This window comes from Sardina pilchardus, chromosome 5 (genome assembly GCF_963854185.1).
Source record: "Sardina pilchardus chromosome 5, fSarPil1.1, whole genome shotgun sequence".
NCBI lineage: Eukaryota > Metazoa > Chordata > Actinopteri > Clupeiformes > Clupeidae > Sardina > Sardina pilchardus.
The window spans coordinates 9,247,256-9,264,937 of NC_084998.1; the positions used below are offsets into that span (position 1 = coordinate 9,247,256).

General features: G+C 39.8%; 2 protein-coding genes and 1 long non-coding RNA gene across 5 annotated transcripts; all 3 read right to left on the bottom strand.

Moving 5' to 3' along the window:
* Positions 1 to 225: 225 nt before the first annotated feature.
* On the bottom strand, positions 226 to 6,182 carry LOC134080078 (upstream stimulatory factor 1-like). Of its 3 annotated transcripts, XM_062536311.1 has the most exons (11): positions 6,108 to 6,168; positions 5,145 to 5,292; positions 4,795 to 4,844; positions 4,451 to 4,566; positions 3,652 to 3,777; positions 3,105 to 3,252; positions 2,953 to 3,007; positions 2,571 to 2,629; positions 2,375 to 2,469; positions 1,868 to 1,996; positions 226 to 1,628 (listed from the first exon to the last, which is right to left on the bottom strand). In XM_062536311.1, exons 2-11 carry the CDS (start codon positions 5,150 to 5,152, stop codon positions 1,542 to 1,544), a joined length of 873 nt encoding a protein of 290 aa, XP_062392295.1. In that variant the 5' UTR covers positions 5,153 to 5,292; positions 6,108 to 6,168; the 3' UTR covers positions 226 to 1,541. The 3 variants fall into 3 exon arrangements, with proteins under 3 accessions (XP_062392295.1, XP_062392296.1, XP_062392294.1); XM_062536312.1 differs by lacking the exon at positions 5,145 to 5,292 and having other exon boundaries at positions 6,108 to 6,182; XM_062536310.1 differs by lacking the exons at positions 5,145 to 5,292; positions 6,108 to 6,168 and adding an exon at positions 5,998 to 6,080.
* Positions 6,183 to 9,455: 3,273 nt separating this feature from the next.
* thy1 (Thy-1 cell surface antigen) lies at positions 9,456 to 11,515 on the bottom strand. Its single transcript, XM_062535837.1, has 4 exons — positions 11,402 to 11,515; positions 10,628 to 10,677; positions 10,102 to 10,413; positions 9,456 to 9,990 (listed from the first exon to the last, which is right to left on the bottom strand). Exons 2-4 carry the CDS (start codon positions 10,656 to 10,658, stop codon positions 9,890 to 9,892), a joined length of 444 nt encoding a protein of 147 aa, XP_062391821.1. The 5' UTR covers positions 10,659 to 10,677; positions 11,402 to 11,515; the 3' UTR covers positions 9,456 to 9,889.
* A 1,197-nt stretch (positions 11,516 to 12,712) lies between these two features.
* On the bottom strand, positions 12,713 to 16,919 carry LOC134079486 (uncharacterized). The gene is made up of 2 exons (XR_009939071.1): positions 16,591 to 16,919; positions 12,713 to 15,090 (listed from the first exon to the last, which is right to left on the bottom strand). It is a non-coding gene; the product is annotated as an uncharacterized LOC134079486 (long non-coding RNA).
* Positions 16,920 to 17,682: the final 763 nt, after the last annotated feature.

The following is a 17,682-nucleotide window of genomic DNA, read 5'->3' on the forward strand; positions in this document are numbered from 1 at the left end:
AGTTGCACCTCGTCCTTCAACACAATCGTCAAAAGAGCCGACTAATCATAGCTATCTCTTCGAGATCATGCCTTGAGGGATATTCAGGATAAACCATAATTAACCGTTGTCTGTAATTTAAGGTAGGTGATATACAGAAGTTATGGTCTATATTTTAATATAGGTTTTAATTTTATAGTTGTAATGTTTTGTACCGAGTATGGCATAAAAATGGCAAATTTCAACGCATTTTGCAGTGTTTTAATACAAATGTAAAACGTATGCATTTGCCTAAACGACTACAGAATTAAAAGACAAAACAGAACATGTAATGATATTATGTACATGGATGTAAACTAAAACAGAACATTACAGGCTACGGATTTGGCATATAGGGCATGTCTCCATATGGTCATCATCAAATTATTCTACAAATAGTGCCTAAATTACATGATGAACATTTTATTGACAGCTTAGACAAAGACATGTAACATGTTCTGGTGTAAATAATAGTCAATTGTCAAAAACATGAATTAAGCTTAAATGTCACAAAGAAAGGCAACAAAGTGTACAAAATGACACAGTAATAAATGTTCATAATTGATGCATTTGTTACTAGACACTGATAAAAGTTTAGATGTGGCATTTGTTTTCTATGGCCAGTGATAGCTTTTAAAATGAACTTTATCTTTCCAGATTTGAGCCAGATTTGCACACAAATGTTGGGGTCTTCAAGGGCCTAGTGATCTTCCCAGGTCCAAAATCATATGGTTATACATCACAGAGCAAAAACTTGGACGCAAGTCTAGTGCATTCCAGATCAGAAATGAATCTCATTCTAAGTAAAACCTCTTTTACACTTGGTATTAAAAAAAAAAAAAACATTGTCAAAACAAATAGATAATCAGACTATTATTGGATTGTCAAATCACCACCATAAGCATATATCTGGTGCCAATGTGGGACACGTTTTGTGGTTTGTACTCTCAACACCTATTTCTCTTTGAATTATATAGCACGGGGAAGTAAATGTATATGAAGGACTTTGTGTCTAAACAAGGTGTTGGCTACATACATGTGTATCCGTATCTGCCCAAGTGAACTTGTATTCACCCGTTTTAATTATTTTGTAATTACTGTTCTATAAAACGAAAATAATGGGCAAGACCATAAGGACTTTTTCCTCAAATTGTTTCATATTACTTTTACCTACTGTTATCTTTCCTCTTGTACAAACTACTCAGTCTGTAATGTGAGAACATGTGTCATTTTTGCTCAGAGGCTACAAATGAAACTGAACACACTCCTTTTGCCGTCTAAGCCTTGCTGAATCATGGATGCCCTACAGAAGCATCGTCTGCCTCTATAAGCCGTTTAGAGGCTGTTTTGAAGATTGGTGAAAACTTGGATGTGTTGTGGCCATGAATGTCTGTTCTTGTTCAATGAAGCCAATTTTAATACCGGGTGTAAAAGGGGTCAACGCTGGATTTAAAAACAGGAGAAATGGCGGGTGAGAACAGCAGATCCGCTCTCTCTCTCTCTCTCTCTCGCTTGATCTCTCCTCACTGGGGATCCACACTCGCTGCCACGATACCATGCTGCCGTAGCTGCCCTCTGAGAGTCTGATTTTTCGATTTCCACTCCTCCACCTGAGATGTCGCAACAGAGGAGACAAGACGAAGGAAAACATGTGTCAGTGCTTTGATTCCGTCCTCAACAATGCGGTCTGAAGATGGTCTTAAAAATCAGCAGTCACAAACACGACGTGTGTGGTGTTTGATTCAGATGCTTCAGAAGTAGTGGAAAAAATGAACATAGTACATGGGTTTATTCATACTCTTGTAATCGTGAAAGGTCTTTGAGGCAAACAGCTCTGAGCTTTCCTCACCTCTTGTCTGAGTAGCTGGTTGTCCATCCTCAGTCGGTCCAGGGAGTCCATCTCCTCTCCTAACCTGGCATTGCTCTGCCGAAGTTCCTGGATGTAGTCACACGCTTTGGACAGAATCCCCCCTTTGCTCTGTGTGCCGAACAGATAAAGCATGCATGCTCAAACCCAATGACATTTACAGTAATTTCCCAACTATTAGCCGCGGCTTATGTCTTCAGCTATGAGGTATTATACACAGGGGCAGTTATGGCATTAATATGATTTTGTTTCTTTTAACTTGCATAAAACACTGTCCTGCGGCTTATACACAGGAAATTATTGTATATTTTATATTACATATTGTATATGCTGAAAAAAGCCGTTTCATGCCGTGTCATTTCAGTTGCATTAAAAAGACAAAGCATTGCTCAAACCAATTACAGTTTTTTGCAAAAACTTACCTCACCCAGTTACACATTAGAAATGGAGACATTTTGCTCAATGGCCAAAACATTAGGCAATACACACCTGGCCATTCTTGGTTGAGTCTATTGTACAGTCTGGGATGGTTTTGGACAGCTGAACAATCCAGTTGTTGATTTTATCTCGGCGCCTGCGTTCCACTGACGTGCAAAAGAAAGTGTCACACGTCGAAGCCGAAAACAGTTCATCACTTTGACAAAATGCTGATCCGCAACAGAAATTCATCAACTTGCAGACTCACCTTCATTATGCTGGGCTCGTCTCTTGTCGTCTCTGGAAGTGCGTGGAGCCTCAGCCTTGCTGTACGCAAGGAAGAGAAGGGAAGTGGTTATGCTTAGGCTGAATAAGCCAGTGTGAATGGCATATGTGACAGAAATTGCAAAAAGGATAACTACTTTGTCTTTATTCTGTTTTTGCTCCATTTAACACTGCCCACTTTGAAAAATGTACAAATCACAGTACAAAAGTTAGGTCAATAAAGGCTTGCTGACTGTCAGCTCTCATTTGTTTAATTTGCTTTTCAACTTCTCTTAGCGTAATCAGAAAGCCATCCCAGGAGCATTTGAGTTTCTTAAAGACCAACTTTACCATCACTGAATTTCACACTGAAAATGGGAACACACCTTTGAGTGGTCGTGCTCAAAACATCTTGCGGTGACATCATCACATACAGTTGACCTAGATGAGAGAGGAGTGGTGACATAGCAAAAAGAAAAATCCCACTATCCACTCCCACTTCCCTCTACGTTCGCAATAAAATACAGTCGGTGCTTACCTGTGGGTGTATTCTGCGCAAGTAATGAATCGGGTGCTTGGACGTTGGTTACCATGGTGGCCGTCGGGGTGTTCGAGATGGTGGCTGGATAGTAGTAATGGGTTTCAGATGCCTCTCCATCTAGACCTTCGGCTTGGGCTAATACAGCCTGAACAAAATGGAAGCACGATACATTACACACGAGACATTATCCATTATACACATTCCATTCTCACTCATATTAAAGACAGGCATATATGACTAGGTATCAAACAAATCATGTGTGTGCAAAGTCTGTGTTCAGCGTACATGATGCATCATGTCTGTGGCCACCACTATGGTCTACAAATCAACCAACAAAACAACCCATGAGGGCCTGTGTCCACCAATTCTGTTTTGGGCACCAATGGCCGCTATTTTCTAAACAAATCCTATGAAGTTCGACGTTCTGAAAATGAGGCTGAGGTTGCTATCAGTGCAAAAAAAAATGCAATTGATGGACACAGGCCTTAATTACTGGCTCGACTGGAACTTGAACATGTGTGTGTGTGTGTGTGCCATTACATACCTGTGTAACCGCAGGCGTTACAGCTTGTGTTGCTGTAGGGAACCCTGTGACCACACTAACCGCTCCTGCTCCATCTGACTGGCCGTCCACTTGGCCGTCAGCTACATGGATCACCCGATAGGTCACCTACATCGTCACACAAAGGGTCAACCTTAACTGACTTATACAGACTTTCACCCGATAGGTCACCTACATCGTCACACAAAGGGTCAACCTTAACTGACTTATACAGACTTTCAACCAAACCAGTTTGAGTACTTCCCGGAAAATCCAGCAATAGCTTAACATCACATTGGCAATAGCTTGGACAACGGTACTGGGGTGCCTTTCCCAAAACCATAGCTGCTAACCTGTTAGCAGCTTAGTTGCTTGGCAAAGGGAAATTGCATTGCAACCAATTAAGCTGCTATCGTTTATCCAAAGCAACTTTTGGCACAACAAAAATGACTATCAAAATGCAGCGAATTTGAAGACAGGTTCAATTTATTAGTTATTGTAAACTAAAATATAAGTTAGAATATGTATGTAAAGAACAGGAGGCTTCTTCCAACCAAAACTAAACTTTTCTAACGTAATGTTGCCATGAAAATGTATCGACATCAGAGAATTTCTTTGAGTATGCCACCTAATACCATCCCATCAGTATCAGTTTACTTCTCCTCACAAATCCAGATCTTCCGCACAGGTACTATCTACAGTAGAAACTAATGCTGCCGCAATTCATCGCCATTGCAAAGAAAAGAAGCGTGTGAATCTTCCCATGTCTTAAGGTGCACGAAGAGAGGAGTTTCTCTCTTACCTGTCCTCCTGCTCCCTCGGTTTTGAAAAGGTACTTGATTGGCTGATCTGTGGAAAATGTGGCTGCTGATTGGATGGTGGTGATAGCAGATGAGTCGTCTGCGGTGGCAACAGCACCTTTAAGAAAAGTTAGAACAAGCATTACAAGCCGTGTGAAGTTGTTAGATGCCACGGATGTAAGATAAATAAACAAACGGTTGCTCATACAACCGCAAAAATTTGCAAGATGTATCTATGTGCTGTACACAGCCAGCCAAGATAATATGATTGACCATTCTGATGAGTCAAATGGCTAAACATAACAAAATAAACTACACACAAGCAGAAATGATAAATGTATCAAACCTTCCTCCATCACTGAAACATCCCCGTCTGTGTCTGGACTCTTCTGTTGTCTGTTCAATGAGAAAGAGGATATTTAATTTCAAGTGTTTTCTTAATGTGTGAATAATGAACTTCTTCAGTGTAATAAAGAATCAAAAGGGATTCACACATTTGTCGCTGCCTTCGCAAAAGGGTGCTCACCTACGCTTTAAATGGTAACTAACCAATGACTTTATCTGGATTTGGTGTCAATAAGAAAATAGCCTAAGTTTAACATCAGCGTTATTACTGATTTTGCCTAGCAGATATTATACATGTGTTGCATCCCAAGGGAATATTATCGTAAAGTAAGGGGCATGCATGCATCTCACCCTTTCATCTCCAGTAGGGGTAAACCCCAGATAGCAGACGACTGAGGAATGGATCAGGCCCTGATCTGATCTGTATTGTTTAAACTGAACAATACTTGCAACAAACTTTACATGCCCCGCCTAGGTCCAGACCGATCTGTTCAAGTGCCTAAAACAGCAAGAGACAGAGGGACGACTGACTTATAGTGTTATAATGTAGAAACAGGAAGCACACTTCTGTTCAACATTTCTGGCTTTAAATGTTAAGCTACCGTAATTCTACTCTTCGTTCATCTCTGACACACTATAACAAAGTAAACGCTACTGTTTTGCGGGGAAAAAAAGAAAGACAAAATACCTTATACCAACCTTAAAACAGGCGTTCTGTTATCGTGCAAGCAAAAACAACTGACGTCTTTGTCTATCGGAATCATCCTACATTATCTAGATTTATGACAGGATGGCAGCAATATTTCAGGTCTGTATGCGATGATGAAAATAGCTGGTCGACACTTAATTTTCGGCGTCGCAGTATGTTCTTAAACTAAGTATTGTTAACATCAACTGTATCCTCGTATTGGCTCACGTTAACTTGCTTGCTATGTAGCCAAAATAGTTGTTTTGGTTAACGCTACAACAGATACTAACCCCCACCTATCATAGCGTTGACAAATACTTCCAGTGATGTACAGGTAGCTGAACTGAGATTTGAAAAGATATCTAAGTCTGTTTTATAAACAGAATAGCATCGCAATTTGCGAACAAAGCGAGGATTTGACCACAGTTACAAAGCAGTACAAAACAGACAAACATACCGTTAGCCTGTGCTAGCTAACCCAGATTAGCTATTTAATCAACTAAGGTTGATACTCACATTTCTAAAACCAAAACAAGACAAAAATTGGCACACAAGATATACTTTTTTAGATGAGTTATGTGCATACATTCATAGATGTTTTCCGTGAATGAAAAAAACAGACTTACTTAAAAAATGGTCAAAAGGTTTTCATCCCTTACGTCTTCTGCGCAAGAGCGCTACTCTTCCTCTTATAACTTTGTTTTGGTAGATTAAGACCAATATGGCGCATTTACCGCCCCCTACCGGATAAATGAAAACGTCACGCTGTATGCTGTGTAGACTAGAGTGCTCTACCATCCCTCACCATATGCGGGTCAGTAGTGTGTTGGGTTAGACACACGACAATTTGCATGGGAGGTGACAACACTAAAATATTTTGTATGATGATGGAGGTAGTGTTTGTTTCAATATAATGCACAATTTACATGAAGGACAGCATGGAACAACATAAATGTTGCTTAGGGTCTGGTTTTGTCAGAAATAAGAGTTTCACTAACATGACTGAAAGTGAAATGGGCCTACCGAAAACATTAACTTCAGTTTTATAGAATGCTAAATATTGGTTTGTGTAACTAAGTAGTGGCCTTCACCATTGATGAATTTATGAGAGGTTCTATACATTTATTAAACTTCAGCATAAATTCAGCATATAAACATAATCCCAGATAGATAGATAGATTGGTGGAAGGTGGAAATTCTGGAAATTCTGTTGCTACCTGGCAACCACACACCAAGTTGCCACTTAAGACAGGCACAGTACAACGCTACAACAACACATAGTGTGCACAGGCACTGAAAGGAGACAATAATCACAGCTATCTCTGCAACCTATGTCACACAACAGCAATGGTAGTCAGCAGCTCTTGTTAAAAAGTCTGATTGCTGTAGGAACAAAATACCTCCTGAATCTCCTCTCTGTGGAGCACATAGGTAGGAGCCTTTGGCTCCTGCACTTTTAGTGAACATGCTCCCTTGACAGCATCCCTTGACAGCACACTCCTAACCTTGCAGCACTCTCTGCTCCAGGATTTCCTCCACAGAACTTGGGAATGCGCCATGATGGAACCTGCTTTCCTTATCAGTCTATTGCTGTTCCTGTCCTCCACTGTTAGGCTACCTCCCTACAACAGCATAAAATAAAACACTTGATCCCAACATGTTTACAATAAGCCTGCCCATATCAAACAAACTCAGCTTCCTATAGGAAAAACAGTCAAGACTGGGCCTTCTTGAAGGTAACTCTGCTGCTCTCGTTCCAGTCAAGTTTATTGTCTACTGTAGGCCTATAAGATAGATAGATAGATAGATAGATAGATAGATATAGATAGATACTTTATTGATCCCCAAGGGGAAATTCAAGAATAAGCTATATAATATATTATATATATGTAATTATATATAAGAATATATAAGCTAAATGTCTTAACATAAAACATAAACAGCTGCAGATATAAAGTTGGGAAGGCCATTAGTTAAACATATTATGATTCAGCAATTCTATTTTGTTTGGTTCAAATACCTCACCATCTATTTACATAATTAGTAAGTAAGTAAGTAAGTATTCATTCTTAATAATCACTAAATAATACATCATTCTCATCACAAGTAAATAAAATTGTATGATTTCTACATTATGTTTATTTTTCTGAACATAACTATCATGATAGCCTATTAAAGTGATGGGTGATGGTGACTTTACTGAGTAGAAGTTGCACTACATCATCAGGTTATGTTCTTTCGTGATACAGGAAGTGAGTTCTGTAACTGTCTGGGCGGTGGCTAGACCTGTGAAGCAACATGATGCCATTGCGTTGTAATTTTTGCATTTCTTTTTTAACTTTGATTGCTTTTGGTTGGGTTTTCTGTTTGTTTTTTGACTGCTCGTGAACACTTTTGTCATAAAAGAGAAGTACATTCTATTTATGACAGAATGTGGAAATGATGCACATTTCTCAAACTCTAACAAAGCCAAAGAAAAAAATGGTTAGAATAGTAAGAGATAATAGATAGATAGATAAATACTTGATCCCTAAGGGGAAATTCAAAATGGATGGATTAATGGCTGTCACGGTGCTCAGTTCACATGAAGAAATGCAAGTTTGTGGTAGTAAAACGCTTTTACACCTTGATGAATAAGTAAATCAGTGATAGATGGAAGAATTTTCAAAATGTTTTGGAAGGTTGTGGTGAGGTTCCAATCTCAGAACTCGTCAATGACTTACAGTATATGGCTATAACTAGTATAAATGTGTTCTCAGAACATGTTGGATTCTTTTTCTGGAGAAAGAAGAATGGCTTATACATCAATTAAAATTGACTTGATACACATTATGGGGAACATAACAGGCTAAAGAAATACAGCCATATGTCATGTTGTTGCATTACACAGCCTTTAAAGGCTGCATTATGCACCCCTCCACAATTGCAGCCCTTTGGTTCAACTCCATCTCCACGCTGCCCATATTCATGATCCCCACAATGACATCTCCTCTCTCCACACATCTGTACTATGCCCCGATCACTGGCAAGCACATCAGTGGAGCTGAGATACAGTATATACTGTATGGTCTGACTGGGTAATCAACATAACCGATCATTACCCTTTTATTTGTTCATCACGTACAACAGAACAGTCTTTCTGTCTTTCCATCTTTGGTGGTGGTGTTAAAGTGAGTAGCCTTCACAAGTGTCCCCCCTCCATACAAGATTTAGTTAAAGCCATCTGTAATTGCCATGCACTTTTGTAATGACTTCTCTCACCTCACTTCTTGGACCAGGTTCCACACATTCCACCTCTTCCTTCCCTATTCTTGTCACTTGTCAGCGCAGAGCCTATTCCTGTTGACCCACTTACTGTAATGTCCAGCAACTTGTTCCATCTAATGGGCTACGTGCACCAAAGGCTCTCAATGTGGCCACTTATTGGCCGGTGGAGCGTTAACTGCGTTGAAACGACATCTTCGGTTATATTCTGCCCCATGACATCTTCACTGACACTGAAAATGTTGACCCAATGATACAATTTTCAACAAGCATAAATCCTTCTTTATCGTAACGTGATAGGTGTAACAACTGTTCACTGTCCTGATGCTTCCTTTCACTCCCATCACTCTCAGCAATAAAATTTTCTTTAACATTATGCCTGCAGGCCCCAGCCGTGGCGCAACTGACTTGGGCACCTGCACCGCACGCCGGCGACCCGGGTTCGATTCCCTTCCCGTGGTCCTCTCCGGATCCCTCCCAAGCTCTCTCTCCCACTCGCTTCCTGTCATTCTCTCTACTGTCCTGTCCAATTTAAAGCATAAAAAGCCCCAAAAAAACAACAACAAAAAACACTCACTTCCTGTCATTCTCTCTACTGTCCTGTCCAATTTAAGGCATAACCCCCCCCCCCCCCAAAAAAAAAAAAAAAAAACATGCCTGCAGGTCAAATAAGCTTACCAAAAACATTGTTTATATTCAGTGTTATAGAATTTTAAACATTGGCTTAGTTTAATTAGCATGTATTAAACCTTTCACAAGCACCATTAGTGGCCTTGTACATTAATACTTTATCATGTATACATTTATGAGTTATGCAAACTTTATGAGTTCTGCTAAACATCTTCATATAAAACATGAACAGGTGTGGATATAAATTTGGGGAGGCCTTTAATTAAAATGAAGAAATATTAAGGTTCAAATACCTCTCCATTTACATAATTCTCAATAATCAGTATTAACATGACATGACGTCTTCATTCATGTTTTTTAACAGATGTATAAAGCTATATCTATGAAAGCATTGCCATAATTATGTTCAAAGACACTGTGAAGACCTGAAGCAGCCTATGTGGCATCAGTACAATTTACTACATGCATACAGATGGCAAAATATGTAAAGGCTCATTTGACATAATATTTGAAATCAAATGAGTTCAGACAACAAGGGCAGAGTCATAAGAACAAGAAACAGCCCTGTGCCTCCTTGCAGGAGGACACTTATCCCAGAGCATTTTTCAGCGGTCTCTGTGGAGATGAAAAAAGAGTTAAGAAGTGCCACAATACTGCTTTCATTACATTAGGATACTGTGCTGGATTACTTGGATTAGTGTAAACAAAAGGACATAAATGACTTACTCTTGTCGACAGTAGCTACTGAAGATGATTCATTTGTTTGTTTGATGGTACACTTGAAGTCCTGGGGCTTGTCAGACAGTCCTGTAAGAGACAGCTCACAGACCTTGTCCATTAGGGTGGCATTAGCACGGTTTTTGTACATGACATCTTGCGTCTCTTTGGCATCAGTGGTGGCTACAATCTTGTCCCCTAGTGTGAACTTGCATGTGGTCCCAGGTGTCTCTACTGGGTTGAAGTTGCACTCCATCCTCAGGTTATTTTCTTTTGTGATACAGGAAGTGAGTTCTGTAACAGTCTGGGATGTGGCTAGACCTGTGAGGCAACATGATAACTATGTTTTCAACTATGACCAGTATAAACAACATTTGTATTATGTTATGGAAGCATGTCCATTGTGGTTGTTGTCCTTTTTGCATTTTTTTTATTATTACTATTTTGATTATATAGGCTACTGGTCATGAGCACTTTAGTCATAAAAGAGAAGTACATGTGCATAACCAATAAGGAAGACACGAGGTTATCTTACCCAACAGACAGAATGTGGCAATGATGAACATTTTCCAAACTCTCACAAAGCTAGAGAAAATATGTGGGATATACGTTTAATTAACACATTAAGCAATTTATGTAGTATTGTTTAACATAAACAATAAAGTCTGAGAGGCAAATAGTGCATAATGAATACTATTGCTGTCAAACTGTCGATTGTTATGAGGGACAAACTGAAAACCTGCCAGCACCTCCTCCTCGTATCTTTAGTTCCTTGCTGCTGAATTTCAATGGGAAGACCAAAAAGCAGTGAGGTGATCTGAGGAGGGTGTGGTCGCTATTCTGATAGCCTCAGCTATACCATGTCAATTGTATTTCATATCCAAATTGACAAGGTATAGCTATATCATACTTTTTCACGAACCTAACATTGTCATCAAATGTCTCTAAAAATCAATAGCCTAAATAAAATGTGTAGCTCAATGTAGCCTATAGTCTATTTTTTATTTTTATTTTTTTAATCTCTCCAGTGAGCAAGACTGTGCATGTCTGGATTCCTGATAAATGACGGCCACCTGAGTGCCTGTGAGATTTAAAGTTTTGTTTTGTTTTGTAGGCCTATTTGAAAGGATTATCCAGCTCTCGATACCATTACGCTAGAGGGAAAAAATTGACAATGTTTCAACTTGATACAGTATTGATTGACAGTCTAAAGTTGCCAGGTGAAAGAAAGGTCAAGTGCATTTAGCATCTAATAGAGGCAACAAATATATTCAGGCTAGCGCATGCAGAGTGGAATCATAATTCTTACCTTTGGTTGATTGATATTAAATTGCAGCTTGCAAGTGCCGTTTAAATCTGTTCGCTGCTAGGAGGAGAGTGATCGTTGGTTATGTTCCGCTATCTGAGAGAGTGCGCGTCAGAGAGAGACGCCCTCTGAACAAGCTGTGTCATCGTTATAATTTCTGTTTACCCATACCTTTTGTTCCAAATGCACCCAGTCCACAACACTGACAGTAAAGCCTACCGTTATAGTTTTGTCACATGACAATGGAGCCAATTATAACGTATTTATTAGAGGTTATAGCACTAAAACTCACTTTGAATTCTTCTGTATTGTTAAAACTGTTTATTTTGGAGCCCAAAGTGTCTCCTCAGTCGAAATGTCACAGATTCTGCATGCTTGGTGCATAAACTCGGTGTAGTAGCCCAATGGGTAAAATAACTCATTTCTTATAGCCTCACATTCTCCCAAGTTTCTAAAGTAGCCTATAAATCGAAAATAACATGCATTTTAATATGCACTGTATTGCCAAAAGTATTTGCTCACCTGCCTCACATATGAACTTCAGTCACATCCCATTCTTAATCCATATGGTTCAATATGACGTATAGGTCCACCCTTTGCAGCTATAGCAGCTTCAACTCTTCATCCCTTCAGAACTCTAAATGCTTCAGCATTAATCAAGAGATTTTGGACAATGCATGCTCCCAACATTGTGAGAACAGTTTGGTCATGGCCCCTATTCTGAAATGACTGTGCATCAGTGGCCAAAGCAAGGCCCTTTAAGTCATGGATGACAGAATTTGGTGTGGATGAACTTGACTGGGCTGCAGAGTCCTGACCTCAACTCAATAGAACACCTTTGAGACGTTGAGAACCAGTCTCCTTGTCCAACATCTGTGTGTGACAACTGAGCTTCTGAAAGAATGGTCAAATTCCCATAAACACACTCCTAAAACTTGTGGAAAGTCATCCCAGAAGAGTTGAGGTTGTTATAGTTACATATGGTGGAGCAACGTCATATTAAACCCTATGGATTAAAAATGGGATGTGACTGAAGTTCATATGTCAAGGCAGGTGAGCAAATAAGTGTGGCAGTCATGTCACCTGGCTGGCATAGAGCTATATCTGATCATGTTTGGGTTCATTTTCTCAAAACAAGTCTTTACCACACACATGTTGAAAAACTAGGAACGCCTCAGGGCAGACACTCATGTCAGAACTCTTTCACACAAGATGAGCCTGTATTCACATGATAATAAAACGTGTGATTCGTATTGCGCAATGTCTTTCAAACCTAACAAGGGCAACCGACACAACAAGAGAAGGAGACTCATACACAGTCTTAACATCTTTATTTCTATCTTTTGCCATTTTTCTACATTTATCCTTGCGTTAAGTGCAGTGACAGCCAAACAGAGAGAGAGAAAGAGAAAGAGAAAGAGAGAGAGAGAGAGAGAGAGAGAGAGAGATGCGTCTTTGTGTTGCAGATGCAAATCATTGTCTTGATTAATGATTGTTGATGCACTGCCAAGAAATAAATCTAGTGCAATATAATAAAAGGCACAGTGTAGAAGCCATGCATTATTTATGCTTGTATAAGTGCTTCATAAGCAAAGCAGCGTGTTGCAAGACATTTCGGCGTTGAAATGAAAGAAGTGGTCTCCATTTGTATGAGTCGGCTTGGCACCGAACACAATTAGAATCACAGCTGAAGCAGAGGTGGTGGCACAGCGTGGAACAACATGTATGCTCCATGGCGGGTGAGAGCATGAGAGTCCTTCAAAAGAAGCCTCTCATGTAAAGTTTATACGTCCTCCCTCGCTCCTCGGACCTCGATCCTCACTGATCTACATAAAGAATGATGGGGTGGCAACAACGATAGTCTATCCCTTCGTCTATCTTTCTTTATGTAGATCAGTGAGGATCGAGGCCCGAGAAGCGAGGGAGGACGTATAAACTTTACATGAGAAGCACCCATAGTCTTTGCATGAGGCCTCAACGTGTCAATAGAAGTTCTTCTGTACATGAACAATTCTTACGATTTTGCAGAGAACATAGAGCGCCCTACTCACTGAAACTGAAAGACACTTAAAAGCTGAAGCTGAAACAAACTTAATTTCTCTTTCTCTGCTTCACTGCCCTTGACCAATCTGGGGTGATCCTGATATTTCATTTCAACACTGCATCGTGTGTGTTTACATTACAGTACGTGGAAATACAATCTACTGGGCGATGTCCTTCAGCCAGGTTTGTCCTCGTGCTGACACGCTCTGAGGCAAAAAAATTTAGGATCAAATCAAAGACGAACACAGGACCCATTAGCTGGTTTGTTTTCAGAGATGCACTACAGAATGTTCCAAGCAAAAGCTTAGTAGGCGTGAGAGTAATGGAAACAGCCATTAAAACCTATTAGCAGGAATTTCCTTGTATCGAACCACTGTCGCAGTACCAACCAATCAAGGCTCTATAGGCCAGTCTGTTAAGGATATCATTTGACTGTTAAAAAATACAAAAAATGCATACAGAAATGATGCCGATGATTATCATAATTTACCATATAATGTTCTGGTATCATTGTATATATGCAGTGCAACTATGAAAACAATTACAGTAAATGATTGTAAATCACATATAAATATTTGCTGTAAAGAATCCTCAAAAAAGTACAAAAGTCTGAGTGTAGAGTGAGGTCTACTAAAGAGAAATACATGGTGCAAAAGGCTGCAGTCCAAAGGAAAGCGTGAAACAAATAATGAACTGTGATACAAGCTAACATTGCAGTGTGACACCCACCTGCAATGAAAAGCAAATTATTACATAACAATGCTGATTCCAAAATCAGAGTTTGCAGCAAAGATTCTAGAACAGAGCTCTGTTCTAGAATCTTTGGTTTGGAGTATGGGCTGATGCCAAACGACTTACAAACTACTGATTAATACTGTATGATACCATGTGATTATATGTGCACAGGTCAAATACTGTATAAATGTATTCTGTGTACAACTTTATGGAACATTATTTGACACTGTGTTTTGACAATATTGAGCGATAATATTATGTGTCTCCGCTGAAGAGACTCATTTAGTAGCATCTCCTGATTAGTTTACGATGCCACGTTCACAGAGCTACATCATAGGATACAACTCGGAGGCTGAATGTCACATACAGCAGAGCCGACTTTTGTTAATACACAAACAGGCTCCAGTGCTGCATGGCAAAATCCAAAGTAACGATGCAAACAAGTAAGCACTCTTGAACGCTCAGGGGAGTACAGTATGTGTGCGTGCTCATACAACATTAGACCATCTGTATGCTCCAGTCAAAACTAGCACCATGCCTACGATCTCTGAAAACACAACCCAATCTGATGAGTGACACTCCATGGTCATGCTAGTGATAATATTAAAATCAAGTCACCTTTACTGACCCAATGTTCTATTACTTTGAAAACGGGGAGAGACTGGTGGAATGGATGCATTATTAATTTGTGCAATGCTAAATCATGTGCCTATATTAAGGAGAGTGTTATATTTCACTAAACAATTTTTAAAAAAAGAAATGAGATAAAATGGTCTTCAAAATCACTTGGACCCACTTCTCAGTTCACCATACGGACAGGAACCCCAAAGAAACGGGTAGTGATATCACAATCCCAAGAAGCCATGGTCCAGTGTGGAACATTATGCTTATAGCTGAGCAGACGAGAACATTTCCTGCAAAAGAAAGAACATACGCCGTGAGTGAACAATTCAAACACAGCTACTGTACTGTGTAGTGTAAGCTTAATTGTAAAAGGGTTTTATTTGTAGACTATTTCATGGTAAACATTTTTATTTCTTGTAACACAGTATTGAAACCCTAGCCCTTTTGTTGCAATAGTTTGTTTAAAACAATACTGTATAGTCTGGGTAATCCCAGCCTGATCTGCCGGCAATTTGGATTCACATCTATCGCTCCTGCTTCCTGTCCACGTTTGCTGGATCCAATCACAATCTGGCTTTTACACCAGGTGCACCCGGACCGTTGGTCTGATCGGTTGAGGGACTATCGGAGTCATTTGAACTCTACCCATTGATCAGGCCTCTTGTGCAGTAGAAATAAAATGCAGACTCCCCAGACTAATGTTCAATCTTAAAAGATTGAGTTTAGTATGGTGATAGCCAGGCTGTGACATGGTATTGAAACAGTATTGCTTTAAGCAAACCACTGCAACAAGAGTCACAAAGGGGAATACTTCTTGAAAGGTCTTTCCAAGGCAAATATGCTATCACTCTATTTGTTGGGAAGCTATTGTCACTATACAGCTATGAAACCTTCTTTATTGAGACAATATTGTTTTTATTAGAAAAGCCAGACTTGACAGAAATGGCGACATATTGCCTTTTTTCCCACACTTCCCCACACCCACCACAAAAGGATAAACTCACACAGTGAACCTCAAGGGGACAATCCACTTTACACGCATCTGCATGTCTGGATGACTGACATGTTTGAATTGCTATGTTGCAACCAGGACAGTTAAGAATGGAATGTCATGACATTCCTCCTCATATATCAGTAACACCTCTGGAACTTGTATTAACTTGTTGATTTATTTCTGGTTTCTTCATTCCTCTGTGACAGTAAATTGAAAAGCTTTAGGGTGTGAACACTGATGAACTTTTTACACATTTTATACACCAGAGAACTAATCGATAAATCCAGAAAATAACCATCAGATTAATCTGCCCTTCTTGAGGTGGCTGGCCTTATGTATAAATATTAGACCAAACCACTTCACGAATTTGTTCTACTGAAAGAACTACTGAGTGTATATCTGGAAAACCAGTAAGTATTGTACAGTTAAAGTGTAACTCTGGCGAAAATGACTTGTTGATGCTGCATTGCTTCATGTTATGTGTAGAGACCTTGGAAAAGCTATGATGAGGTTTGGTGCTGTTTTGAACAATATTACTGATTTAAAAAAAAATGCTATTTGGGAAACATTTAGTTCACCGCCTTTAGCTAAGTCACTGTTTGCGATTTGGGGCTATAAAATGCAAGCTCTGTTGTGCTTGATCAATGAAAAATACCGTCTCCACAGCTTACATGATGTGTTTTCTTGCAGAATAAGAGCCTGCATGAGGTCAATTTCCTCTAGAGTTACACTTTAATATATAACAGCAGCATAGCTCAATAGTTAGGAAAGTCCTTAATTCAATACGCATACTTACTTTGGTGAAATGCCATGCTGTTCTCCTTCCAACTCATTCCCTGATACACCCTGCAAGTGTAAGTGTAGGACCTTTCATCTGCCATGGGAGCCCAGGTGAGACGGCATATGGTTGGGGACACCAGAGAGACATTGGAGCGCCGTCTGACTTCAAGGGTGGGAATGAGGTATGAGGGAGTATTGGGATATGTTGTTCCGATGATCTTTCCATCCTGCTTGAACTCACAGTAAGGCCCTGGAATTTGATCAGTGGCTGGAAATTCACAGTCCACCCTAAGGTTCTTCTCTGTATAGGTGAGACAGGAGTATATCTGAGGACCCATTGGCGTAAACCAGAACCCTGTTACTGAGGTGAATAAGCCTAAGACACACAAAAACAAACCATTACATGCATTGATCAGCACAAACGCATCACAACATCCAAATATACTGGAGATATGTTCAAATAAAAGCTTTCTGAGTCTATTCTAATACGAAATGTTAAACAGATTAAGGAAAGGTGAACTTGTGGGGCTAACAGGGCTTACCAAAAACGAGACTGACAATTGAAGTTAGGCGTGCATCCATAACGTCGTCTTTGGTCACTAGCTTTTGAACTCCTGCAGGAGTAGTTCACTGAGGCAGGTCGGCAGGCAGAGACAAGTGGAATGCACTGGATGAACAAAAAACACATAGTTTGCATTAGTGTCAGCATCTTGTGTGAAACTTCAGCGTGCACCATGAAATATTATCAGCGTATTTTGCTAAGCAGAATATGGCAACACGCAAAATGAATTATTATATTGAGCGCTGCATGGGGAAATATTCAACGAGAAAGGATGCTTAGGCTAAACGATAGGGCCCAGGCTGCCACTGCGAGGACAACAGGACGTCCTATTAAAAGGCACCACCTGAGTCATCTCCCATGTCTAGCATTCTCGTTCTTTTTAAATTATACCTTGATTACGTTAATGTAAATGGATGAAAGATTAGATTTCCAGGGAGGAAAATATCAACGAATAGTAGCCTAGCCGTCCACGATGTGAAGGGCAAGATAGAAAAGCCGTAAAGCTCCACATATTTCACTCAATGAATTCAATCAATTAGGCTACTG

Bases quoted from the DNA above. Each gene is read 5' to 3' on its own strand.
- LOC134080078 (XM_062536310.1), bottom strand. From the start codon at position 6,065: ATGCACATAACTCATCTAAAAAAGTATATCTTGTGTGCCAATTTTTGT. The intron at 3,778-4,450 runs GTAAGAGAGAAA...GTGACGATGTAG, and splicing joins CCGAGGGAGCAGGAGGACAG to GTGACCTATCGGGTGATCCA. The intron at 3,008-3,104 runs GTAAGCACCGAC...TCTCTCATCTAG, and splicing joins TGCGCAGAATACACCCACAG to GTCAACTGTATGTGATGATG.
- thy1 (XM_062535837.1), bottom strand. From the start codon at position 10,658: ATGTTCATCATTGCCACATTCTGTCTGTTGG. The intron at 10,414-10,627 runs GTAAGATAACCT...GTTGCCTCACAG, and splicing joins TGCCACATTCTGTCTGTTGG to GTCTAGCCACATCCCAGACT. The intron at 9,991-10,101 runs GTAAGTCATTTA...TCATCTCCACAG, and splicing joins AGTAGCTACTGTCGACAAGA to AGACCGCTGAAAAATGCTCT.